The sequence below is a fragment of the Ooceraea biroi genome, chromosome 9 (assembly GCF_003672135.1).
Source record: "Ooceraea biroi isolate clonal line C1 chromosome 9, Obir_v5.4, whole genome shotgun sequence".
NCBI lineage: Eukaryota > Metazoa > Arthropoda > Insecta > Hymenoptera > Formicidae > Ooceraea > Ooceraea biroi.
This window is the reverse complement of record NC_039514.1, coordinates 630,826-658,198: the sequence shown is the minus strand read 5'-3', so window position 1 is coordinate 658,198 and position 27,373 is coordinate 630,826. Positions and strand designations below refer to the sequence as shown.

The 27,373-nt window shown below is 40.9% G+C and overlaps 2 protein-coding genes and 2 long non-coding RNA genes across 5 annotated transcripts; 2 read left to right on the top strand and 2 right to left on the bottom strand.

Moving 5' to 3' along the window:
* Positions 1-1,401: 1,401 nt before the first annotated feature.
* On the bottom strand, positions 1,402-14,957 carry LOC105276174 (sodium/potassium-transporting ATPase subunit beta-2). The gene is made up of 5 exons (XM_011333570.3): positions 14,650-14,957; positions 9,384-9,644; positions 9,077-9,258; positions 8,649-8,922; positions 1,402-8,456 (listed from the first exon to the last, which is right to left on the bottom strand). The coding sequence occupies exons 1-5, from the start codon at positions 14,774-14,776 to the stop codon at positions 8,353-8,355; spliced, it is 948 nt and encodes a 315-aa protein (XP_011331872.1). The 5' UTR covers positions 14,777-14,957; the 3' UTR covers positions 1,402-8,352.
* On the top strand, positions 9,541-14,382 carry LOC113562519. Its single transcript, XR_003406946.1, has 2 exons — positions 9,541-9,664; positions 11,569-14,382. It is a non-coding gene; the product is annotated as an uncharacterized LOC113562519 (long non-coding RNA).
* Positions 14,958-15,745: 788 nt separating the features above from the next.
* On the top strand, positions 15,746-17,506 carry LOC105276172. Its single transcript, XR_893356.3, has 2 exons — positions 15,746-16,083; positions 16,157-17,506. It is a non-coding gene; the product is annotated as an uncharacterized LOC105276172 (long non-coding RNA).
* LOC105276173 (SH3 domain-containing protein C23A1.17) lies at positions 16,913-26,338 on the bottom strand. 2 transcript variants are annotated; one of them, XM_011333569.3, is made up of 9 exons: positions 26,202-26,338; positions 24,881-25,373; positions 24,511-24,610; positions 24,163-24,336; positions 23,579-24,090; positions 23,313-23,492; positions 22,909-23,174; positions 21,949-22,748; positions 16,913-21,541 (listed from the first exon to the last, which is right to left on the bottom strand). In XM_011333569.3, exons 1-9 carry the CDS (start codon positions 26,246-26,248, stop codon positions 21,477-21,479), a joined length of 2,637 nt encoding a protein of 878 aa, XP_011331871.1. In that variant the 5' UTR covers positions 26,249-26,338; the 3' UTR covers positions 16,913-21,476. The 2 variants fall into 2 exon arrangements, with proteins under 2 accessions (XP_011331871.1, XP_011331869.1); XM_011333567.3 differs by having other exon boundaries at positions 23,579-24,336.
* Between the last annotated feature and the right edge of the window lie 1,035 nt (positions 26,339-27,373).

Sequence of the window (27,373 nt, the reverse complement as noted above, 5' to 3'; positions counted from 1 at the left end):
ACGTAACGTGCTGGTGCTATTATGACGTGCAGGCTGCAGCTGCAGGTGCGTACGTGCTTTATCAATGATGATGCATCGGCATTGCGTGTGTAATACACTACAATCGGTGATGTATTTCTCTTTCGTGAGACCCCTAAGTCTATATTCACGACTACACGAAGTGACTAGCTGTGAAGCGTGTTAAGCAGTAATTTGCTTGAAAGCCGCACGTATCGATTACATCCTGTTCAGAGCTCTGTAATTATCTACATCGATTCCTTGTACTCTTCACTCGAATGTCAAGATTCCCAACATTCTTTAGCGCATTTGCTCTTAACATTCAGCTAATATTAGATGTGCAAATTAATTCGGTGCTTTTTTTAAAGAAATTGATCCCTTATTTAGTTTCTATCGATTTTATCTACTTTATCGATTTTTTTTTATCGAGAGGGGATTCAACAGCTGCTCGATAGAAAAGTATTAAAGAATGTTGGCGAATATTTCGAAGATTGACATGTTTATTATTTTTTTGTAATGAAGTTTAATCGTAAAAGGCTCAATTTCTCCAACAGAAACATCGAATTAATATGCACACCTAATACAATCCTTACAAATATTATATTAATCTTTTCTTTTTAAGAACAAAATTGTAATCTGTTTTAATACGATAGCTTGCTAATACTTTCAATACTTCACTTCAGTCATCTTAAATTCGATCTGCCGCAGCCGAAATGAGTGAAAGCAAGGGATGGATCGAGATCGTTCAGCATCCCTGCGCGTTGCTGATGTAACACCTGATCTCCCGCGACTCGCTTGTCCGTCGCGATTCAGGAGGCCGCGGATACGATTTCCCTCGGCTAAATCGTCTAGCATATTAGGGGCTAAGGTCAACCCACGTGTGTGTGACCTTAGTAGCCGCTGCGGCACGCGTGTGCGCGACCCGCAGCGACTGCCCGATTGGCGGTCCTCCACTCCGCTCTCTTTATCGCCCCGGGACGAGCTAGGCGCGTGTAATGTGAGTCACACACGGAGACCGGGATCTGAATTGACCACATCCTGCCCATCTTCTGGCATTAATGTCATTGCCGTCCGACAGAGAACTTCGGGCGAAATAGACGGAAGAATCAGCGCCGCTTCTCGTCTTCTAAGTATCCCCGACTCGTGCGCGCGCGCGACGATTTCCTCCCGCAGTGACTCGCTCCGCCCGTATACATTAATCATCCCAGTACCACGAATACTAGAGCAATCTTCCATTGCGCGAGCAGTAGTTTCCTGGACGACAGAATTTTCCATAAAGGAAATTTCGTGAAACGATGTCCTTCAATGGCAGAGCTAAACTAGATCCTTCTATCTTGGATAGCTTATCGCTTTTCGCTTATCTTCGCGTAGTCGTATGCAATGAAATACATCCAAACGGTGTTCTGTAGATCCGATTTATTCTCCATAACACATTTCAAGTATAATGATATCATCAACAGTCGTGCCTCTCTATCGCGTGTCTTATTAGCCAATCGTGTTTAAATCCTCCGCCGTCTACGATAACGTCTGCATCTCGAAACCAAGGTTACACAGAGTCGAACCGAAGTGTGATCATGTTTTCAGGGAGTCCGAAGCGTAAAGCGAAAACGACTCCGAGCATCGCAAATCAGCAGTTATCTACGCTTTCATATAAGGGAACTCAGGACGAAGCAAAGTCCGCGTCGCTAGAAATGAAACGCTCGCGTCTTTACCATCACTGTTCAGGTAAGCACATCCATCCATCCATCCATTCATCCATCCATCTCATCGTCCACTTTTCTTCATTTCTCGTAAGTCACAGCGCGCACGTGGATTCACCCAAACCCGACGCGTTCATCCGAGTAACGAGCGAGTAAATTGCGTCGTTGCAATCACACTTCTTCTCGGATGCGTTATTATCCTTGACTGATAACGGTGACTCTTCCCTTTTAATACCGCATAGCACTATTATTTGATTAATTCGTGGCAGGATGCGTTTCACTAAATCGATTACTGACAGAAAAACCGGTGCTAGTATTCTGCCGCTCGCCGCTCGATATTAATCTCTTAGAGATTATCGATTATCCGGACGATGGTGGTAATTATTAGCAAAGCGGATCTAAATCGCGGTACGATTATCTTAATCAACGACAACAAGCTTATAAATCTTAAAGTGCCCAAATTAACGCTAATCTCTGCCTTAAGTCTGCCGCTTTCTACACGACAGAAAAAATAATCTAGAATCGCATATATGATCTCGCGGATCGATCGCGAAGCTCTCGCGAGAGTGCTTGTTACATTTTACGCGTGTATCAACTACCTCGGCGTGTCTCTTTCGACTACTGTTCCTTAAAGTATTTTCTTCAAGTTTCGGTGTGCACGCTTTCGATGAACCTCTTCCCTGTACGTACGGAAAATGGCAAGAATGTGAAAAGAAGTGGAAAGTAGAGCGCAGAATTCGATTATAGACGATCGAAGCAGTCCCTCAGGGGATTATCCTCGATGAATCTTAATTTAAGTTCCTCACGCAGAGACGTCGCCTTACGCGTGATGCGTACGTGCAACAGCTTCGTGAACAAAGTTGAGCCTCTCGCTTTGCGGATAACAGTGCGGTGTATTGCGAAGACGATGCGAATTCCTCGCCCGACGTTTTCATGATTAAGTTACTTAATTGCCGGATGCCAATCATCGCGTTGTACTCGACGTCAGCGAGAAGCAATTTGGCGGTCACTTAATTGCGACACATGTCGATTGACATCCGTAACATGCAAAATAGGATCGTTACTCACAGTTACATATTAATTACTGATCACAATCTGAAAATTCGCTTCATTTCGCTATCCACCACGCGTTATCAGTATATTTATACTCTATATCGTGTATGTGTACACGTGAAGCGTTCAGAGCTGGAATGGGCATAACTCGTAGGTTCACCTTTCACACAAAGTTGTATCTGAAGTGAAGCTACGACCGCTCCCGCTCTTAATATCTCGTGTATCCTCGACTAAGAAGTCGCGAGATGTGGAACTATCGTAACGTTGTACATCTTTATATACACATCTATTACACGTCCGTAAAAGCGTTACCTGACATGTACACGTACATAAGACACTGCTTAGACACTGCACTTAACACTACACACGGCTTATCAATAATTCAACGACAAACAGGACTTTTTTTAACAAGAATGCATGCACATATAATCTATCGATCTCTGGAACGTATTCGCTAAACGGTACCTTATCTAATTTAATCTTCCTTCGTTAATTAGGTTCGCGCCGCTGTAACCCGCCCACTGTATAAAGCACTGTGTGTCGCTCGAACAAACGTCCAAGTTCGGCTTTCACCATCGATAACAACACGGACATATGCACATTAGCGGTATAAATGCGTGATATATTTATTTCGCCATACGTGTACGCGTTATAGATCATGCTAGATCGAGTTTCTTCTTCTTCTTCTGTCTCTTTCCATTTCTCGGTCTCATAAAGTCTCATTTTTTTGTCGAAATCTTTTTCTTGAACAATCTGAAAGACGCGACTTATCCGCATCGCGATTTAGAGTACGAAAGGCAGTCGAAACGAACGACAAAAATCCCGACGAAGGAGAAATCTTTTAGATGAATAAAATTTGATGACTCGAAAAGCAGACGTCGATTCAAGTGGTTGACCAACACTTTAAACACAATCAGCTTGAACCCGATGCTATTGTTGAAGGCTGGTTTCTTTCTTTCTCTGTCTCCGTGTGTATCAAATTTTTCTTACTCTTTTTTTCTCTTAATTTGCTCTTTCTCTCTTTTTCTCTCTCCCTTTTAATAAGCGTGATTTGTGTGTGATTCTCCACACTTCAACAAGTTAGGTGAGAGAGAGAGAGAGATCACTCACAATGATGAGTAACATTGACGTCCTGATGTATAGTTTATTAGCATAACTTTAAAAATTCCGCATCAAACTCCATAGCTTCATACAGCGTTTTGTATTGAAAAAACTACTGCAACACTGGTGCGTACTGCATTTTAGTGTTTTACTATGAAAATTAGTTCATATATATTTTCAGTGTTTAATATTTTACTAACAAAAATGGTGCAAAAATTGCATCAACTGCGCAGCACAGTGTCGCATCAGTTTTCCCAGTAGAAAATGCCATTAGTTTCTCTTTTTCTCCCTTTTTCTCACTTCTCTCTCTGCTTTTTCCCCGAACACATACTTTTTAGATTCGAGAATGCCCATGGAAGATTACCCAAGAATCTGTAAATCTGCGAATCTCGGAATGCAAAGGACTCTTTTTTATTGTTTATTCAAGTCTGTTTATTTTCAAGTCAACCGATCTGTAGATCTATCAGCCCAGTGATATTTAAGATATGTCGGTCCAAAAATGTTTTCATCTGTAGTGCGCTTAACACTAAACCTACCACGCTGGTCAAATGACCGTTTTTAAATATTTGATTTAAAAGTGCGACACTCGGCAGAAATTCAGAAATTTCAATGTGCTTGTCGTTTTCTTCACTCTCGTCTTCAGACGAACCTGACTGCAATCTCATTCTTTTTTGTTCCCTATATATATTGATAATATTCGGCAGGAGTAAGTGTATATAAATCGTCGGTAGGTTTAGTGTTAATAATCTCTAGCATAGTTACGAGGCCTTATGTATGATTATTTTCAGACACGTCTGTATGCATGGTGGACGTTCACCCGGATGCCAGATGCGCATGCGCAAAGCGAGAACCTAAGGTCAGGTTGTTGCGTGCGCGGATATTTGAAAGTAGGAGAAAAGAGGTAACAGAATGTAATATTAAGAAAATAGGCGTCTCCATTTCATTTATTATTTCCTATTATTGCCAACTGATTATAGTTTATAATTAGATCGCGGACGTGTCCGTCTTGTTCAGGTTCAGGTTCGGTTAGATATGATGGCCATTACTCGGCCATGCGGGTGTAACGATAGAAGAAACAATCGAGAACATGAACTGAAGACAGAAGAGGAAACTTCATCTGGCTCTCAACGAAAGTGGAGCAGGTCGCGTTTAGTGTAAACCCGCGATCTAATTATAATTATCTCGAAAGCTTTAGCTTCGTTAAGCTTTTCAGGCACGCAATACGCATAGGAATTAATAGATTACAATAATTATTATAACATTTTGCTCGTTCCTCGTGTAATCCGAAAAGATGTCTTACGATAGACTACTTTAAGACGCTACAAGTGAGATGTTCTCTTGGAAAGCCTCGAAATGTCCTTCGTTAAGTCTTAAAGATGTCTAAAAAACGACGTGTTATAGTTTTCAGACACTTGTCTACAATTAATTCATTATTTGAGAAAAGTTACGAGACTTGTACATCTCAAGATACATATGCTTGTTTTAATTCGGTCTTAAAACATACATACATACATACATACATATATATATATATATATATATATGTATATACTGCATATCCAGTACTTGAAAATAATATGCAAGTACAAAGAATGTACGAGCAAACGAGTTTGTAAGTTTGAATTGTTGACAGTTACATTATTCGTGAACCCGTTGCACATCTGGATCGCTGGGATCTGTGAATCTGTAGATCCACGGATCTATTTGTCTTTCAAGCTACAAATTTGCAGTAGCGGAGTAGGTTCGCAGCGCTAATGAATTCAGTGAATTTCTATGGATCAATAGAGATTGATGGATTTTAAAATCTATATTTTTTAGTAACCAATACTTATCTCTACTGTAATACATATCGTCCGCACAGTAATTAGCCTAATAAGATTATACATAAAAGAATTGTGTGTACAAAATTCGTCTTCTCACTTGCTAGCTCCATTTTTACTAGAAGATGTTCATATACCGCTGATTCGACGTTACCTCATCTCTCGATTGCTCATTCAGGTCTCTTGGCAAAAGAAGTCAACAACTTATAGAATATAGAATTGCGAGAAACAATATTATAAATATCGTTATACAATATAATCATAAATATGCAATCCGTGTCGCGCCGCACCATGACGAAATCAATTATACAAATCTCCAAATCGCAAATCTGTGTTGCCAGTCGATCAATACTGGACTCTGTCTATTTCTGATTATACAGCTTGGTTTGAGATCAATGGAGCTTTTGGAGCTTAAGTACACCCGAAAATCAATTGTTTGAATTCGATTGTTTAAGTACTTACGGAGGGCTACCACGATCAGTATCACTATTAATGTATCAACAGTTTTAATGCTTTGGCTACCGATATATATCATTGGTGTAACATTTTTATATTATACGATCAATATAATATCTTTCGCACGCGCTAACATCCTATCTATCAAAAATGTAATAATTACTGATCGCACGCGAATGTTCCTCGAAATTTTTTTTTAAGTCTAGACTTTGAAGTTCGTCTCTAATAATTATGTAGCAGTTTCGGAACTTTACTTAGTACATTGCTAAACACGTATGAGTGCTTCTTTATCACGATGTATGTCGTCAATGCAGTGTTGATGGTGTTGCAGTTCTCTTTCCATGTGATTCATCGCGAAAATACCTTGAGAAATGCGAATTAAATGTTAAGTAAGTAGTTAAATCAATAGATCCTTGGACTTACAGATTACGGTATTTTTTTTGCAAATTTCATAAGTTTGTAAATTTAGATTCTTAGGTCCACGCACACAGATCTTCAGACCTGTAGATTCTCGTTGATTCTTGCTGTTGATAGAGATTCCTGAGCGTATAGATTCTTGCCCTCATACATCCTCAGATAAGATATTCTTGGGCCCACAGTGTCTTAGATATACAGATCGTTGATATCACATAAATCTTTGAGTTCACAAAATTCTTTAGTATATTATGATCTGTAATTATATATTTTATATGCGCTTTAACGTATTTTTATTTTATATATCTTTCTGTATCTATACAAACTCGAATCTTTCGCAAATTCGTGGACTTTTCATATACGTCGTAATGTTCATTTTTAGATGCACATATTCTTGATCAAGTGACCTTCCTCTTTATGGACCACTCTCCTGCTCTCTCCCTCTCTCACACTGGCTGTTAGATTGTGTTCACATTCGATATACTATTGAGTGACAGTAACCATCGATTGCCTCCGCCGATCAAAACTTTTAATCCATCCAATCCAATTGGTAATACTCTTCCACAGCATACTTTATAGCAGATTCGATATAATATCTCTTAATTGCAACTCTCAATTAGAAACATCCAGAACAAAGGAATACAAGTAACAGTTGCTGACAAACAACACGTACATACACAAGCGCAATATACGTAATGCAAATATATCTTACATCAACAGCTGTTACAAACTAATAACTAAATTATCTTATAAGCTTTCAATCGATATTTCTGATCGATACTGATAAAGTTGAAGAAATTTTGAATAAAGAGTAATATCATAAAATTTTGAGATTCGTTAACATTTTGATAGACATTGAACGTTTAGTTGCAAAATTCTAACATCACTCCAAAGTTTGAATTTACCATTGTTTCTTGATCACAATTACTCCAACTAAGCTTAACGCGTGTGTACTTGTATCCCTTTGTACCTGCCATCTTTTCTTATAGAATTCACCGAGTACCAGTTGACGAGAACTCCCTTGCCAATGCCCAAGAATTTCAATATGCCGACATGCCAGGATGTATCGTAGCGATGGGCAGAAACACACTAATCTAATACATCTACGTGACCGTACCAAGATCGTCGGTCATCATCGCGGTGCCGTGAGAACTCATCGGCCGAGCTCGTCGTCGTGAAAAGGAAACGTGTGTGACGAAAAGCTTAAAAGATCTCTAACCGGAACGGGCGGTGGGCTCTCTTAACTAAGGGAGAATCTCGCACGCACGCGAATGAAGTATTGCAAAACGATCGACCGGCCGTCGATGGTCGAGATCACTCCCCGTGACACTATCCTGGCAGAAATAAGGGATGATACCGCCCGGCTTTTGTGCGGGATTGTTCATGTCACCTTCTCTCCTTCCCGGTTTGGTTTTGTTTGTGCACCTCGATTGTAGTCGACTGCTCCATTGAGTTCACTCTCTCTCCTCTCTCTCTCTCTCTCACGCTGATGCTGTTGCTTCCTCCTACTCTTTCCTTTCCCAGCTTTCTTTTTGTCTCCCTCGTTTGGCGATTGACGTGGCAGACAGACAGCTATCTGTCGCTATCGTTGCAAGTGTGACGGTGAGCTGATGAAATGACGACAGTGAGAAGAAGTAAGGCTGATCCGGGGCGGTATCGTCGGCAGAGAGAAAACCGGATGATACAGGGCGTGATCGCGGTCGGCCAACGAGGCAGATTAAAAAAGAAACGTCTTCTCTCTGGTTCTACTCTCTTGCGACTTCCTACGTGGACGCGGTTGGTGATCTGGCGATTGGCCGGAGCGGCCAAACTTAATCCACCATCAGCTCGAAGTGCACCGAGCCACGCCTCTCGAATCGGTCGTGGATGATGTTGTGCGCCCATGCCTTACACTCGATGTTGATGAGTACGCCGTCTGTAACGTAATCGACAATCAATCGCTCCATTCATAAATGTCGAGCACAAATTAGTGGTTTTATAAAGTTAGGTAGATATAATCGATATCTTGGATTGAGATCAATAGATCTTCTTGAGTCTTTACTTTTTAACTGTGATACATGTTTAGATTTAAGAAATGGGATTGTTGAAAAATAAAGTGCGTACGTACATTTGGGCTTTTCGAAGAACACAGCTACAATGGGGCTTAGATATCCCGGAGTATTTTTGAATGGGAAGTAATAACCGGGGAAGCCACGGCGTGGGATATACTGGATCGCACCCATGTTCTCCACGTCGGCTGGATTTTCGCCAGCACAGGACACCCAAACGGTATCCAGTCTGTTGGCGCTTTCTTCCTGCTTGATATGCTGCTTAAGATCTGCCGGCATTCCAGGCGGTAAATTCTTTGTGTCATTATAAAATTTCGGCTGCCATCCAAAAATCTGAAAAAAGTTTAGAATTTATAAATATGATTTTACAGGAAACAATATTAGATCCAATCTTAGAGGTATAGAATGTAACCTTCTTCATTTCTTTTGAAGAAGAAATTGATTTTTAGTTCAAAAAAATTTAGAAACACAGAAAACTTATACAAACCTTATTTAATTTCAGGAAAATGCAAGGTGCGGATCTGTTGTAGCCATATTTATTCTCTTTCGTGCACTGTCCCCAGGTGGACATATTTACGTCGCAAACTTTGCCAGCTGGTGCTGGCCTACCGTACTCACAAGGCACTCTTTGGTCGAAACCATTCGTGCCGCTAGCCGGTCTTTGATACTCTGCATTGAACAGAAATTATAATATTAGTAATTGTAAATTCTCCATGCCCGTTAACGATCATTAATGATCATTTAATTTGACATGTCTCTTGAAAATATTAATTTTACTAACTCAAGTTTCTTACCTTCCAAGAATTTATCCAATTCCTTGGTCCAATGAAGATAATTACCCTCATCGCTAGCCTTGTACCAGATCAGAGTACTTTCGACGTTGCTTTCAGGTGGCATAGGCCTAAAACCGAGACCCGGGTTGCTGCCGATCAACGAGTTATCCAGCTGCCACTTCGGCGCGTTCGGATCCAACGTCTGATAGAACACAGCGAGCATCGCGCCGAAAAAGCCGGACAGGACGGCATAGAAAATCACGTAGAACAGCAAAATTTTAGCTGAAAATGCAATGGCCAATGTAAGTTATACCGCTATACAACTTTTGCATTTATGGTATAAGAAGAGTATAATTTTATTTTGAGATCTTACTTTAATTTCTTAATTATACATTCTTAATTACATCACACACACACACACACACACACACACACACACACACACACACACACACACACACACACACACACGTGCATATATATATAATTTACAGATTTTTTCGAAAAGATCTGTTTATTTATATTTTGCAATATTAATTAAAAATTCAATCATTAGATTAAAGTGCGATGTACTCAGATTATTTATCAATTCATTCTATAATAATGAATTATATAGCGAAATATTGCGTTTGACGATGACTTATTCTAAACACGACCAATGTAATACAATACCGTGCTGACCAGCACGTATTTTCTATCTAAGATATGATGAGGTGCTATTTTTCTAAGACGATTGTATGTTACGTAAATCCTATTACGAATCGAATAACAATTCTGTATGGAAACAAACTCGAGTTCCATAAAAATATTTCTATTTCCATTTATGCACTAAATGCTTCGCGTCTGGAGTTGTATATTGAGAGAGGGATATATTTTCAATATTTACGTTAATTTTCTATTATTTAAATATTTTTATGACTTTATCTTATTTTATTTTTTTTAAATTATTTTATTTAAATAATAGTTTGTTGATTATTATAGTTAACAGAAACTGTGTTTAGTGTCAAATGGAAAATTGAGATTGCGCAAATTGATACTTAGTTTAATGAGCTTTATGTATTAAACACGTGTTTGTAATTCATTTGCGATTATTCGTGACAATTGGCTGCAATATGCATGGAATTAGAGCTTCAACGTGACGTTTATGAACCGACGTAGCCTTTATATGATTAAATGAACAAACTTCTTCACATAGTCATTCATGTGGAAGAGTATAATCGATAGAATCAGAAAATAATACCTTTATTCAGAAAGTTCGAATAGACTTTTCAGATTGCACAAAATGTCAAGGTTAATTTTTAAAATTAATTAAAGTTGGAATTGTAAGAAGATCCATTTTTATACATTTTTAAAAGCACGATGTAATTATTTGATATATCTTATTGAATAAACAGAGGAATAAATCTTTTTTACAGTTTTAACTGGCTAATGTTTTATCATGATTAATAAAAAAATTAATCATCTATGGAATGTTTGGATTGATATTGAGGGTAATACCGATTATTTTAGGAGCGTAATTGCTATTGTTGCTATGGTTTACTGGTTGAAGGCTGGGAGCACCGAGACAATTATGATGCGGCGCCTAATTGGCCTGAATTGCTATTGGGTAAGCGATGCCACGCGTTTGTTACACAAATCGTTGACGAATGTACGCATAACATCCTCGAGGAGATCGGCGGGTTCTTAGAGTTAGCCAAGATATCAAAGCATTTTCATGATCATGATCACTGTCTCATACTTTTTTACAGAATAAACGCTAGAATTACCTTGATTTATTAATTCATGTTTTATACGAATTGTTTGAAAGTAAAAATAATTCTTGTATCGACGTAATATTATCCGACATATTGTAACTCAGATTAAAATTATCTGGAAAGTCTATTCGAACTTTTTTTCTGAATGAAAACATTACTCTCTGGTTCTATCGATTGTACTCTTCCACATGAATGTGGAAGTGTACTATGTGATGAAGTTTATTCATTTGAGCTGCATGTAAAGGTCGGCTGCGTCGGTTCATAAACGCAAACGTTGAAGCTCTAATTTCATCCGTATTGCAGCTAATTGGCACGAATAATCGCAAATGAATTACAAACACGTGTTCGCATATGATGCCAGAAGGAAACGGAGTATAATCGATACTGGCACTCATTATACAGATAAAAGATCTTCTAAAAATTAATTGTTACGACATGATTTTTAATTATAGGGTAAAGTTGATGCGGGAGTTGACAATCTGAACGGTTGCTCGTCGTTATCGTACGTCATTACGAACACGAAGTAACTACGGCAACGTAACATTTCCATGGCTTTTTCCGAGATATCGATCGACACGACTACGAATGCGACGACGCGAGGTAACTACGTTTACAGCAGGTCGTTAGTACTTTGCTTTAATAATATCTTGATAGTAAAATGAATGTGATGAATGGCATTCTTCAATTATTAATCGAGCTAATAAGTTCGGCCAACTTGCAACGTATGTACAATCTATTGCTAATTTCGTTATTAAATATATAAATATAGAAAGGCTTGTTTCTCGTGCCTTTCGAAGGATCTGCAGGATCGAACTCGAATGTAGGACATTCGGCCACAAAAATCGACTGCGTTAGCAGCGCGCAGACGCTAACACTATCCAGTATAGAAATCAGACCATACCATTTCTGTGAGATGGTAATGGAGACGGCTCGTATTGATTTTCGCGGAAGTCGATCGACTTCAACGGAAGAGCGAAGGCAAATAGACAAACAGCTAGCAACAGGAAGACAAAGAAGAGAGAAAAAGATAGAACGCGACTGTAAGTTATCTATCTATAGCTATGTGGAAAAATTTTATAAAGAATTATCCAAGTATTTGATCAAAGGCTGCAAGAAGCGCGACAAGAAGGATCGAACAAAGCTTATAATAAATTGAAAAGTTTAAAAAGAAAATTTATTTCGAGTTTACAATGTATATTTCACTTGACCGCACGGTAAAGTAGCGTTGATTGATTTGAAGAGTTACCTTAGCAAGGATCCTTGACTTCTCTTGCTTATGTATTCCATTCTTACCCGACAAAACGTAAAAATAAAACAACGAAAGTGCAATGAGGTCGAATCCCTTCAACACATGTGCAAAGAAAACCGCATCTTTTGATTTCGTCAGTTTCTTCCAGGAAATTTGAGACTTTGAAATAGCAAATAATAACAACGGCAAACTGCATATTACTCTTGTACATAATAGAAAGAATTTTCATAAAAATATAACATTAAATAAGTCTTATATAACGTTATTCACATATGAATTTATTCAACATTTCAATAATAAATTACTTTTAAAAAAATTTGATATAATTAGAAATTCGTTAAAAAGTTAAAGTAAGTTTTTTATTCTAAATAAGATATTTATCGATTAAAAACAAGCACCGAGTTTATTTTTAACTGAGAATTGTGCGACGTGTTCAATGAAAAGCTAAAAGTATCGTACATGAAACTTGTCGCTAACACGATGAAAAGGCCATGGTAAATGTTAATTTATCAAAACAGGATACTCGTAACGTTAAACACAGATATCAGCTCAAAGATATCAGCGGTAAATCAGGCTTTTTCTGCCAGCGGAAACCTCACGTTTATCGCAAAGTGCAATGTAATTTCACACATTTGTACGCTGCCCTATAACATACGTGGACAGAGACATTTCAATCCTATGTCGGGAAAATCCTCGGCCAGACTAATACGCCGACGCTGACATAAATCATTAAAACATCGACATATATTATTTGAAAAAGAAAAAGAAGCACCAGAACAGCAATAACGTGAATATACAACGCGAAATCTTGCGCCGCGTACGAAGCTTCCGATGAAGGAAACTATGTCTTACGTAACTAGTTCGCCGTTGGTACAATTTTGCCACTGTACACGCGCGTGTTCCCCGTTATAATATGGTTGTATATCACTCTTAAAGTTGTAAATTAATTTATTTTTAAATACATTATATTAAAAGGCACGAAATGTAAACAACTTTGTATAATCTCTTGCATATCAATTCGTGCACATGAATCTGTAGCACAGAAGAACGATAAAAATGGTTATCACAGAATAAAATATCGTCAGTGAACAAGTGTCGTCATTCTCAAAGAGCGACAAGCAATTTGAGTGAAATAAAAAGCTCATGTCAATTTTGTGCGATTGAAATTAAACATGCTACTGATTACGAGATCCCTTCGTAAATTGTTACTTGTAAGTATCTTCTAGACTACTAGACTATCTGGTAAACGAACATACTTTAATGTTACAAGTTCGACTTGCATGGAAAATTCGACATATGCTGACGAGTATAAATAAATAATTGAAAACAAATAAAAAACTTTTATTTTAAACTTTCACAAATAAAAGATTGACAGAAGTTTGTGCAGAAAACGCATCACTTAAATATTATCTTTCACATATTGTTACGTAATGAGACTTCGTCATGTAACCTTCGACATGCATACCTCTTGCATACCTCATATCTCTTTAAAAAAAAGTATCGTTTTATTAGCCTGATAAGTTAAATGTACAAAAGTAAAAGAAGACACATTTTACCATCCAATTGGAAAAGCAGCTTTACAACAATAATAAAAGTAGAGTTCGTTAATTGTTACGTATATGCACGCATACGAATTATTGGAGTAATTTAATATCCTTTTCGTAATAGAAGACACATTTGAACATTCAATTCAGAAAGCTTTGCAACAATAATAATAGTAGCACGAGTTCGTTAATTGTTATAAACGTATGAGAATTATTGGAGTAATTTAATATTGTTTTTGTATTGTATGAATTTATTTTAAACTATATCCATGGATATGGATTAAAAAGGTCATTAGTTAGATTAATATGTTTAAACAGAAAGATGTACTATTTTAAGGTGAAACCGTACGTCATGATACAGTAACAACGTTACTGCAAATGCAAATAATCATGCGATATAATGCGATTTCTAGATAATGTACCATGTATCGCTTCTTTTACAAAGTTAATAAAGTTTCTCATTCTTTCACGAATCTATTTACTACTATGACCTATATAAAAATGTATCGAAGTTAGATATATCCAAGTTAGAACGAAACATTTAAAGCACAAAGCGACGTTATAAATTATCTTGATCAAACATAATTAATTATTATAATAATTACTTAATAATTACAGGCAGCAGCTGGTTTTTCAAAACTTAATTTCGCGGGCCGAAGGGCGGGTCAAAAACGCAAAGGATTCAGTGGAGCAAACGGGGGCAATGTGAACCGCCGTGAAATATGGAAGTAAAAACTCACCCCAACTGGCACCAGTGCGTCCCAGGAACTGTCCAGTCTCGGAATTCCAGAGGAAGATACGGAAGCTCTCCCATTTTCCAAGCTTTGGCGGCGGGGTGTAAAACTGCTCAAGCTTCTTGCCCTCCATCCCGCTCTACGACGACTATCTGTCGACGAGGTGACCGCGTAAAATACGGCGAAAACTCTTGTAATCGCGACCAACAGGGAACAACGAGAGAAATATGCCGCCACTCGCGCGACAATCCCTCTCTTCTTGAAGACTGGATATACTTTGCTCTTCCGGCGGATCACGTCGGCCGCGATCGAGACAGCTCCGCGGGCGACAGCGCAAAGGAAGGAACGATCGATTCGTACCCCCGTCTGGAAGAGCAACCGCTGCTCTCGGGCGCTCCCGTCCGGCGAGGGGTTGAATATTGAGCGATCGAAGCTCAAGCCCGACCCCCCTGTCTCTTCTCGGAGAGAAAGGGAGAGAGAGAACGAGAGAGCGAGAGGGCACTTTTCAGTAGTTGTTCCCTCCCTTCATGTACGTCCTCTCACTCCTCTCGTGCCCCTCACAGTGCACCCTCCTATACGGAGGCAACGCGCCGGCGTGACCACGCAGACGCATCAATACGTGATTTCCTTACCAACCCCTCCCGCTCGGTGAGCGATTACCCTCCCCGTTGACCCCCTTCGCGCCAATGTCGACCCAGGTGGCTCCACCAACAACGGTATCCACTCGCACCACCACGCGAATTTCGGGCTTCCTCGTATCACGTTCTACGTGGTTTCGATCGACCCCGTTCCGCGATGATGCGACTGGCTCACGGCGCGGAGCTTTGCGCGACGATGCGCAGCGGATTCGCGTATGCGTGTTAAAGTCCCCCGCGAGGAGACGATTCAGGAAGGAGAGGGTGATATTAAAGGGAAGCAGAGAAAAAGAAGGAGACAGAGAGGGTTGGAGAGGGATGAGGAAGTGGATAGTAGGTCACGTGGAACGTCCGACTGCCACGGTAGCCCGAGAGGGAATGACGGCACGGCCGAGCTTTTCCACGATCCGCAAACTAACAGCAGGCGCCGAGCGAAACACCCGTCGTCCGTTATCATCACCCATGGTCACTCGATACTCTTGAGTGACGTACACGTGATGATGCGGTACTTACGGAGCACGTTTTCTGCTTGATCGTCATGATGTCACCAAACTCTATCGTCATTAATCTTGATGAAACTGTCGCCATTCAATCTGCGTAACGCAAAGCTATGAATAAGTAGCTAAGTAGATTTATAAAATAAACTTGTGAATTAATTACGGCAATGAGATTAATTTAAGTTGAACAATTTTGAGCTAATAATGTGTCATAATTAGTAGAAAGTTAGCCAACGGTCGAAAATCGTTGATAATTCTTTCCAGACGAGTGTTATCTAATTGGATTGAATCTAACAAATTTGCAAACGGTAATAGTCCCATTTCTCAAAAATTGAGATAGTGTAACAGTATCTTTTTATAATAGTACTCTTTTTATACTAGTATGGCCTGCAGATAATTAGCAAGAAGATATGCCAATTATTAGCAGGACTCGGACTTTATCACATAACTGTTGGTGAGTCCACCACTGCTTATGGGAGCAATAATTGAGATAGCCAAGTTTATCAGGAGCAGGTTTGCAAAGCGTCTGCCGTAAGCTTTATGAGCGAACGAGCGATAACGTTCGCACATTGTCATCTGTTTTGAATTATTTAAATATTATTCTACACAATTTCACAAATCTATAAAAATAAAATTCTATACTACGTATCTTTGAACTGCTTACTTTCGTTTTACACTTCTTGCATATGGATGGACAAATCTCTTTCCATTTTACGTAATTGAGATCATCTTGAAATTAAAATAAGAATGAAAATGAGAAATGACGAAGAGAGGATCTCATTGAAAGAAAAAAAATTGTTGGTTGACATATAAAATACATTTAGATATTCTCGATAATATAATTACGTTTACAGGAGTATAATTACATTTAAGTATTCGAAAGATTAAATATGTGCTAACTATGAACTACGCACTTAAGAGTAAGGCTTTCTTATCTTCTTAAAAGAGCACGCTCTTTTAAAATTCTAGAGATTCTTCTCTTTCTCTTTTATTTATACTTTTTGTTTTTTTTTTTACTATACATCTTGTACTCCTTTTACATTCTTGTGACAAATGCATCATCTAATCTAGAGTACTTCGTGGATTTCTTTTTTGATTGATCTTTTCTATAAATTTTCTTTCTTCTCTTAATTTATCCATATTCACAACTTATATATATGAACAGTAATATGCATTATTCACAGTCACTATACAAATTTTGTTCGACACAGTTTGTTGCTATATATTTAACAACGGACGTAATCAACTTATCTTAACACTCGAGAAGTCAAAGCGATCAGTTTTGACTCCTATCAAATTTTTAACTAGTAACCTTGATATTACTTGACAGAATCTTGTACTTCTTTTTATTTTCCAGCTATTGTGCTCTTACGTTTCGTAGTTCTAGAAAAATTTTTATACCGGAACGACCCGTTGATTAAGTAATCGGTATACAATCTCTAAAAAATGACGTTATCAAAAACGCATTCTCAACAATGCAAATTATCTAAACCAATATTAAAATATTGACTTCACTTCGGATCTCACGCTAATTATTTGAACAAATAAAGAACGAAGATCAAGCCATCTATACCGATCTTCCCAAATACTTGTATATACATATGTGCGACAGATGTCCTTCTAACATTCTTGCAATTTTTAACAGTAACAGGAACTGCAACATCTAATGCCCAAATTGTCAATCTTTTTATGACGGGGCTGATTTTAGTAACAAACGAGCACATGCTGGAACCAACAATTTTCCAAGAAACGGCCACTAATTTTCTTTCGCAGAGATTTCACCCAATGCGAAAAGAATGTATACAGGAACTACCGAACACAATCAGTATGAGACGCATAATGGATGGTCTAAGAATTATCCGATATCCTTCTAGCCACAGATGCGAGAATGGAAAAGGAGCTTAGAAAAATTAATCAATTTTTACGTAATGAAAACTTCGTGTACGAAATTTACTTTTTTACTTTTTCATATTAAATATCTTGAAGATAAACCAAACTTTTCATGTAGATAAATTATGGCTCAACTTTTTATTAAATCTTTCAAATTGAATTCGTCAGAATTCTTGAACACCCCATGTTTAATTTTAATTTTTTATTATAACATCTTGATCTGTTAACAGCCTTCATATTTTTCTAGATTTCTGATATCTGTGGATTCAAAGGACATCTTCACTACTGAATTTGGTACACTTTAAGGACAGAAACTATAAAAACAGGTAAAACGATAAAAAAATTTGATAACGGAGAGAGAGATTTGTTAATATTCAATAATTTGTGGATATGGATGAGTGTGATCAGCTCTACATTTACAAATAAATACTATTCTTTAGCACGAGATTGTAATAACAGTAAGAAATTGCAACCCAGAAAGACATGTGTCTTTTTACGTGGACAGAAGTCATTATAATATATGTAATCAAATATAGAAGTCCCACAGTTTAATTTTAATGAACAGATTCTTCCGATTGATTTGCATTTCACTTCTTCTTTTGAATCACTAGCAAAAGCTATTGATTTAATAAAATTATTAATGTCCAAATATATATAATTTCGATAAAAGGAAATTAAACTGTTCAAGGAACATATAATAGTCAGAAATTATGCGGCACTCCTGTACACGTATGTCTCATTTCTTTTCTTTCTTTTTTTTTAATATACATTCGCCATATTTCAATACTATCTTAACTTTTCGCGTCAACACATTGAATCTTTAATTAGTGCCAAGCATCTTTATATTTCGTCGTATTTCTAATACATAATTTCGTTGCACGGTATTATATAAAACAATTTAATGAAAATTGCACGGACGATTATGAAAAGAAATGATGGCCGAATCAACTGAAAACCTACGCAGCACATTTAAATAAAACAAGCACACCGGGCACTCAACAACTGAATTTGCTTCTTTAAGTGTTTCTCGTGATTTGTCCATTACATACAGAGATTGCAACAAAATATAAAGACAAAGTGAAGACGGCAGTATTCTACCACCTATTCGAGTGACAATAATAACTTTTCTTGGCGATCTTTGACTAAATAAATGCATCGCTTCACGACGTGACGCGAAAAATTAATTCGGCTCAATCTCCTATATCATTCACGACAGCCGATGTAGTTTGATTTCATCTTATATAACACTTTGCGACAATAACGAGTTTGACGATATCACTTCGAAAAATAAAATCCGAGGAACCCTATATCTACGTTCCCCAGAAAATGTCCGATTTGGCTTATCAACGCTACATAGCAGCATTTTTTAGTCTCATTTCCGTAAATTCTTTACAAATAGCACAAAGAGCTTCCCTCTTATCGCATTGGTTTCCCTCTATCTACTTAACATCGTCCAACTATCCCGTTTGTCTCGGTATATACGTATGTGTGTGCGTGTGCGCGGGCGCACACACACCATACACATATATACCAGTGACTTTCGTGGTAATACCAATTTCGTACCAGAAAATATTTATACATATATATATATATAATTCTGTGAGGCGGACAATTCGCGATTCTCGGGATCCCAACTGCGAAAGTTCGTCCGTGTACAAAGGGTGTATCGAGCAGTGTTATCGCATTCGTCAATGAGAATCCGTACGATCCTGTCTTAAATGCACCAGTAGTTAGTTTCGCTATAGCGGCCTGTCACTCCGCTCGTATCCAGTTTTACCCTTCACTGTTGCTCCCTAAGGGCCCATTGCACCAACAGTGTGTTGCAACTTTGGTTAACTATTTTAATCAGTTTTGTTTCCTCGGCGCATAAAACGACGTGAAAATTCATGCTCGCGTGTAAAGGATGTCGACTAGCGCAAACTAAAAGAAGCACGTGTTCCCGAGATTGTGTTCACGTGGTGTGCAGGTGTGCTTTACACATTTCTAACAGCTTCTAAAGATCTAAGAGAGATAAAGAAAAGGTCTCACGTTCTAAGAGGGAAAAAATTGAGTAAACCCTCCAAGTGTGTATGTGTGAATACATTGTACTTGCATATGTTGAAAATATATCGCGAAATCAGGCGTGTCTCAATTACGAAGATCTACGGTTCTCACGATTGTTAACAGCGCAAAAGATCTGCTCGATGATTCTGTTTTTTTTTTTTAAATAATTGCTCTATGATACAAACAGAAATACAGAGCGGGGGGGGGGACTTTAGTTAACCACGCTTAACACCTAACTTGCTGCAACCGAATGCGTAAAAAAGCTTAACGTTGATTACGCTCAAAGACACGGGCGATCGATAAAAGTCGTATAAAATCGTCTCAAATGCACGTGCAATCGCATGACTACTCGTGTATGAACAGTATCGCCATCTAACTACCAACTATCTATAAGATAAGAAACGATTTGTGAGCAGTAGAGACATGTAGATATATATATAATATATATATATATATATATGTAATTTTATATACACACATACGCACGCGCGCGGAACAAGCACATATAGAAGCGCAACGGCAGCTAGATAATCGAACACTTTTGGTTTGTTGTTCTCGCATTCTCTCATCTTTCTTAGCCTCGTCTCTCTCTTTCCTCCGTCACGTTTTATTTTTTTTTCTTCCCTTCCATCCCTTTTCTGCCTCTTGCATCCTACCTTCCTCTTACATTTATACACATACACGCTCGCATGCATGCGACACGCGCGCGCATATACACACCATGCACACACACACACACACACACATACGCACGCACGCACCTTTATCTCACATATATTACACGCTTTTTCTTTTCACACATTATTATTGATTCATCGCGCATGTAAGAATTGAGAAAAATATATGTACATAAAAACGTGGCGCAGAGTGGCGACAGTAGAAGTAATAGAGTAATAGTTTAATAGTAGTGATAGACATAGTAGATTAGAAATATCGATTGCTAAATATGTTCGAACCACGCATGATTTTATTTTCCCCCCTTTCCTGTCCGGAGCACAATGCGTTCTTCATCATCGTGTTCCGTTCATGGGTAATCGTTACGAGATAATTTGCGGGATACAGGAAGGAGCATGTGTGGAAACACCGCTGGGTTGAAGGATCCCAGTGACAAGTGGCCGAGAAGTGTGTCGCTGTAGTAGAAGTGTCGCGAATCGCTATTTTAAACTGAAAAATCTTTTGAACTGGTGTCTTACGTAAAAGAAACACAGGCAAGACATCGTGTTCCACATCGCGCAGCCTCTCATGATTATTTCTCGCCTCGTTTCTGCTTTGTACAATACAACTACACCATATTTTACACGGTTTTGCGATTAGATCATTTCTTTGCGATCAACTATCATACATAAGAAGTTGCAAAAGGTATACCCGATACCATGAACCGTGAGACGTTCTCGGTTAGAAAAACTTTGCTGCTATCAAGCTTGTCGAGTATGGCATCAGCGTCATCGTCATCGTCATCGTCAACGTCAGCGTCTGCGTCAGCATTAGCATCGTCGTAATCATCGTTCCAAGTATAACGTCGGACATTCACAAATATTACCGAGAACTGAAACGAGGAACAGTAACGGTCGTCATCTCGCGACGTCTTGTCCATACATAGATTCATACTGGCGTACTGCTGATTACAGTGACAGCGGTGCTGCTGGTGATGGTGGTAGTGGTGGTGGTAGTAGTGACGGTGTTGGTAATGACGATGATGGCAACAGTTGCGGTTATAGTGGCGGTGATAATTGTGACGAGTGGTAACAAGAAGATCCGTGGCAGGGGATCACTTGTCGGAACTCGGGCACTCCCCAGGCTGCTTCATTATCGTGTAGTCCAGCCGATATTGGGCTGAAATTAAAAGAATTTTCGTGTTCTTCGTGATGACAACTCGTGAGCGGTTTGTGCACGATTGCAAGTTGGACTATATCTTTGCTACTTCTATGTGCCACACGGTTGGTCACAGATTTACAATCAGCTACGAGAGAACAATACTACGAACATTAAGTCTATCTCAAGTGAAGTGTTCCACGTCGGCCGTATCTACTTGAAAATACGGATTTTTTTATCTGTTACGTGTTAATTATCTCCTATAAATAATCCAATTTCTTGTACAATCTATTTTATAATAACGTCTGAAAAACTAAAATCCAAGTCCACTCGAAATTCTCCAATATAAATCAGAAACGCCGTTTACAATGATGGCATTCTTTTTCTCGCGGCGCAACGCGGCACGCGATTGCATTAGGACGACGTACCTTTCTTCGTGAGGTCCTCCATCGTTTGATCCTTGCAATCTACCGCAAGGTGACTACTACTGCCACAGTTGTAGCAGCAGATCTTCGTCGGCGGGATCACCGCTGCTGCATATGTTACCACCGGTGTCGGCGGCATGTACGACGCTTGTACCGGCGTCGCGGTGGCCGCGTTCGGCGGCGGTGGGGGCGGGGTGCTGCCGGATGCGGGATGCCCCGTATACGGATACATCATCTCCCCGTTCGGTTGGTACGCCGCCGCGGGGTAGGCCGGTCTCGCGGACGGTCCATGCAGATAGTTGGAGTAGATACCGCTACTGGGTCGTAGCGTCGCCGGGAAGTGGCCGTGCGGCAAATATGTGAGTTGCGAATGTGTCGGCGGTGCCGGGAAGGAGACGCAGTGCGGTAGACTTGGCGGTCCGCCGTTCCCATTGCCGGCCCCGTTCAGTATTCCCTGGCTCTTCTGTCGCATTGTACGCACCGGCGGATTCTTCCTGGTAAGCTGCCTGCTCTCCGGTGGCACCGAGGACTGCTGCGGCATCGACTGTTGCGCCGAGGATGCGGCGACGTGAGGCGGCGCCGTCGAGTGCACCGGCACGGAGTTCATGTGATCGGTGACGGGCGGCGCGACGTTGCTGTCGCCCGCGCCACCACTGACCCATGGCACGGCCGGCGGCGTCTCGGGTGGTGATCTGCTCCCAGTGCTGTCGGAACTACTACTGTGAGAACACTGTCGGCTACCCTCGGAATCGAGCCGCAGCCCTTGCAGTTGCGCGAGACAATACACGTGCTGAGCATTACACCTGAGAGCACATTGCGTAGATTACAATCCCTTAACGTTTAACATTAAATCAAGTGTCATATCAAGTCAAAAATAGATTTGAAATTAACTTAAAAACGATATTATATCCCTAGAACCAAGAATCGTTAAAATTACTTGAAGAATGATTAATTGGCAAGTACCTTGAATATCGATTTGGCATTCCAGCTATAGTTGGTAAAGCGAGGCAAGCATAACACTGTGAATTCTGGGCTGTGTACATTTGTGGCGGAGCAGGATACATCTGTATTTGCGCGGGATCTATTGATGGCACGGCGGGATAACGCCGTACGTTGGGAGTGGTTATGTGATTATGATAATGATGCATCGCCGGATGTTGTTCTTGCAGTGGCATCGATTTCCCGCTTGAATTACTATTATCACTCAAAACCTCCATTCCTGGTGCAACCTGCGTGACAAGACGAACGCTTGTAAGTAAATCCAAACATCGAGAATTTTTGTTAAGGAAAGATTGGCCCAAATTTGTCAATCTGATCCCAAAATAAGATGATCACATGCTACGATGCATCCTTTGCATGAATCATACCTCGTTCTCAATCGATTCTGCGACCGGATGCGTAACGTTGCTCGTGCAATCCAGCTTTTTATCAGCTGAAATTTGGTTCAAGCCGTTGCTAGTTTGACTCTTGACTATACTCCTCAACTGTCCCACCGCGTTCGGTGTCAAGCCGATATCCCTCAAGTCCTCATCGCTCATCCTTCTGATCTGCAATGCACATTATACAGTTAATTCAGTCTCAGATGAGAGAATAAACTCAGTATCGTACATTCCAATTATCAAATTTTCCTTACCTCATCGAGTGAGTAATTTTGCAAGTTGCCCTTGAAATTCGGCATCTCTTTGCCCAAAGTTTCCCGGAGAGAATCGCCGTTCGACGATCGAAGTCGCGGCGGCGGCGGCAACTGTTTCGACTGGGCCGCCGGGATCAGGGTGGACGACGAGGTATTGTCAACGCTGTTGTGCCGCGAGAAGGTTGAAGAGCTCGTGACGGACAGAGGAACGGACCGTGATGACGGCAGCAACGGCGGTTGACTAGGAAGACTTCTACTTGCACCGAGCGCTGGTAGGGGCGGCAGGGAATTGTTGTTATTGTTGCCGTTATTGTTACTGCTGTTAGTCGCACCCGAGCCGGAGATGCTCGTTTGACTGTTAGAGCCGCTCGACGAAGTCGTCAGAGTGTTGGAGGTGGACTGGATTACTTGCGAGGACGAGGTGCGCGGATTAGCGTTAGCCCTGCCACGGCCCATCGGCGAGTTACTGCGACTAGGAGATCGCGACTGGGACGGCGAGGACTGGCGACTGACTAAGGGAGAAGGTGGATAAGCCAACATGTCACCAGTGTGATACATCAGCTGGTTTCCCATCATAACCTGACCTGTCCATGGGGGCATGTGGTTCACGGACGGGAAACCGAGATGAACGTATTGCGTACTACCGCCGGATCCCATAGGCATTTGCTCCGGACCGGGCAGGCACAGTCCTGGTGGGGGTATCGTGAGGCCGGGAGGTACTCCAGTGACCATAGCATTGTTCCTCATCGCCATTTCTCCTAAATATAATACAACATCAATAAAACCGCAAAAAACCACCAAATTTAAAAGTAAAAAAATTTGCTTGCAAATATAGAGAAAAAGATCAAGCGCAACATATCTTATTACAATTCAAAAGTTTTCCTTTACAGATTTTCTGTCAGAATGTTTGGAAAGTATGCGACACGACGTACCATGATAAGGCTGCATTGGTGGTGGTGGCATTAAACAGCTGCCCGGAATCTCAGGCTCCATTAGCCTCTCGTTTGTGCTCATGCATGGTGGCGTGCAACCCTGCATAAGTTTAAATTATATATACATTCACATCAACTAATATAATTTCCAAATATCATACGCAATACATTTCAGTGCAACGCATTATTACTACGCTGCATTATCGTACATAATTATCACGTAAATGTAAAGTTACAGACAATATTAAAACAATCAAGCTTATTAAAAATTAATGATAATTTAATAAATGCAGAAAGACAGATGTCAATCTTTGCAAAGATATTAGATGCTATCGCTCTTTCTCAAAGAAAATAAGGCTTCATGTATTACTTGTGTCGGTTTGAAAGAAGAGTTAATCTTTGAGAGATTCAGACGAGTCTCTTCCTCTTGGAGCTTGATGAATATGTTGCCAAAGACGCTCTTCTGCTCGTATGTGAAGGCCGGGTGATTCAGTGCCATCGTATACAGCAACAGCAACTCTTCCAATGGTTGGTTATCCACGTGGAAGGTGGTCCCGTTTAGCAGATTGGTGATCTCCTGGTGATCGAGGTTCGACAGATTCTTGTACAAGATCACCGCACATGTGTAATTGCACGAATGCAAGAGTGCCATGTAAAGTGCCAGTTTTCTTCGCGTGCGCTTGTCCGTCACACTGGACGTCGTCAGCTCAGCCAGCTCGGAGGCACTATTCGCATGGTGCTCCGTGTCGCGCAGATCATTGTAGTCCCGCTTGCCGATATCCTCGACACACGTGCCGAGGTACCGTACTTCGAACGGCAAGCACATGTTCAGCAATGTGCACATTACATCGATACGTTTATAACTGGACAGATAAAAAATCGCAGATTAGATTAGATCAGGTAATACCGTGAAGAAATTATTCATTAACACATTAATCATTTTAAAAACGATAATTCTAGATACTACAGTTCCAGTTGTCCGCAGAGAAAATATACTTGAATATAATGCACGACCATAATAGTTTTCCTATTTCACATTGACAACTCTAAATATTTTCCTTTTAATCTCCTCCAAGAGTTAGAGCACCGGAGGCAATTTGTAACGGATATTGCTTTATCGTACATACATAAATATTCGTCTCTTATTTAATAATATTCTAATCATTCTATTATTGGTACGTGGGATTGAAGAAAAGGAAGCACGAAATATCTTCTTTTTATTAGAAGAATTTTCCATAACCGAGTCGGTCGCTTCGTACAATTAAAACAAAATTACGAGACGACAAAGGCACAAGTGTCCGATCCGGCGTTGGAGCACTGATGAGCCAGAAACGGCAGGAACGCAACGTAGCAAGGTACACTCTCAATAATACCAAAACGTTCAGCAGAGATCTACATTGTGAGGTAACGCGTAAGGGGTAACGTAAGAGAGGCGCGACATTCTCGTTCGCATGAGAGAGACAACGGCGCGGGAATAAATAGAGGCACGCCGCGGCGACGAGGTATCAAAATCCTCGCGCGCGGTCGAGCGGCGACAGCGACAACGGCAACGCAACGACGACGACGACGACGACGACGACGCGTGAACGGTTACGCAAAATTTACTGCTGAAATATCTCTCGAGGGGGAGAGTGCGCGCTGAGAGAGATCACGCCGATATCGTATCGTCGCGGCGCGACGCTACCACTTACCTGGACAGATTTCCAAACCATGATACCACGTTCTCCTTACACACCATTGCCAGACAACATTGATACTTGGGTGGGAGGAAAGTGCGGAGCGACGGAGCGAACAGCCAGCGGGTGCCTGCCTGCCTAACTCTCTCTTTCTCACACTCTATCTGACTCTCTTTCCCTCTCTCTCTCTCCCTCCTTGTCCCTCTCTGTCCACCTCCTTCCCTTCCGTCTCTCTTGCTCTCGCTCTCCTTCCCCTCTATCTATCGCTCTTTCGCCTTCGTTCGCTCTATTTCTCTCTCTCTCGCTCTCGAGGGCACCGCGCAATCAGGTTGACAATTTGATGGATCCCAGCGGCCGAGAAACCGTTTTCACAGGCACGCGATGGCACTCGTCAGAATCCGGCGGTGCTGCACGATGGTTACCGCGGATCGCACATGAGATGTACAGTGGTCGTAGCGGTCGCGACGGCGACGACGGCAACACGGCGCACTGTTGAGCGTTCACATTCGCGGGCGGCAGCAGCAGACGTACGCCGCGGGGCACCGCGAGAAAAACGATGTCCAATGCCGCGAACTGACGAATGCGGCGAGCGTCGACGGACGGTCGGTTGATCGGGCGCGATCGGGCCGCGCGCTGTCCCGTGCGTGGCGCGGTACGGTAGAGGCGGACGATCAGCTTCTCTTCGTGGACACGAGCGAACGAACGAACGAGCAAAGCAAGCGCGTGAAGGGCCGCGCGATTCGGGTGTTCCCCTGGGTATCTACGGGTCTTCGCTGAACGAACACGTCGGTACGGTACGGAATATATTTGCCGCCGTTCGACCGTGCACTCTCGCTGCGATAACTCGCTCTGTCCTCCTCGCTCCCACCGTATCTCCCTCTTCCTCGCTCCCGTGCGCGAGATTCTGCTACGAGTGTGTCGAACAGTCGAGATCCGTTCACATGCTTCGCGTTAAAAAAGGCATCGAGCACTTGCTACCGCGGATCTTGCACGCGTAAAGCGATGTTCTCATGTCACCGCGATGCGAGTTGCGAGAGGAACCGCGCGATTGGCTCGCGTGCGCGAATTCACCATGCATTACGATTCTCCAGGTGGTGGGGGATTAAACTACGTCGCTGTTCTGCGGCCACCCAATTAGGTGAATCATCGCGAAATATCACCAGCTACTTCCTAAAAGAGAAATCTTT

Excerpts from the sequence above, each read along its gene's own strand:
- LOC105276174 (XM_011333570.3), bottom strand. The coding sequence starts at position 14,776 with ATGGAGGGCAAGAAGCTTGAGCAGTTTTACACCCCGCCGCCAAAGCTT. Across the intron at positions 9,645-14,649 it reads ACGCACTGGTGCCAGTTGGG|CTAAAATTTTGCTGTTCTAC; the intron begins GTGAGTTTTTAC and ends TTGCATTTTCAG. Across the intron at positions 8,923-9,076 it reads TTTTCCTGAAATTAAATAAG|ATTTTTGGATGGCAGCCGAA; the intron begins GTTTGTATAAGT and ends AACTTTTTTCAG.
- LOC105276173 (XM_011333567.3), bottom strand. The coding sequence starts at position 26,248 with ATGGTGTGTAAGGAGAACGTGGTATCATGGTTTGGAAATCTGTCCAG. Across the intron at positions 25,374-26,201 it reads TGGTTTGGAAATCTGTCCAG|TTATAAACGTATCGATGTAA; the intron begins GTAAGTGGTAGC and ends TTATCTGTCCAG. Across the intron at positions 21,542-21,948 it reads GGAGGACCTCACGAAGAAAG|CCCAATATCGGCTGGACTAC; the intron begins GTACGTCGTCCT and ends TTTTAATTTCAG.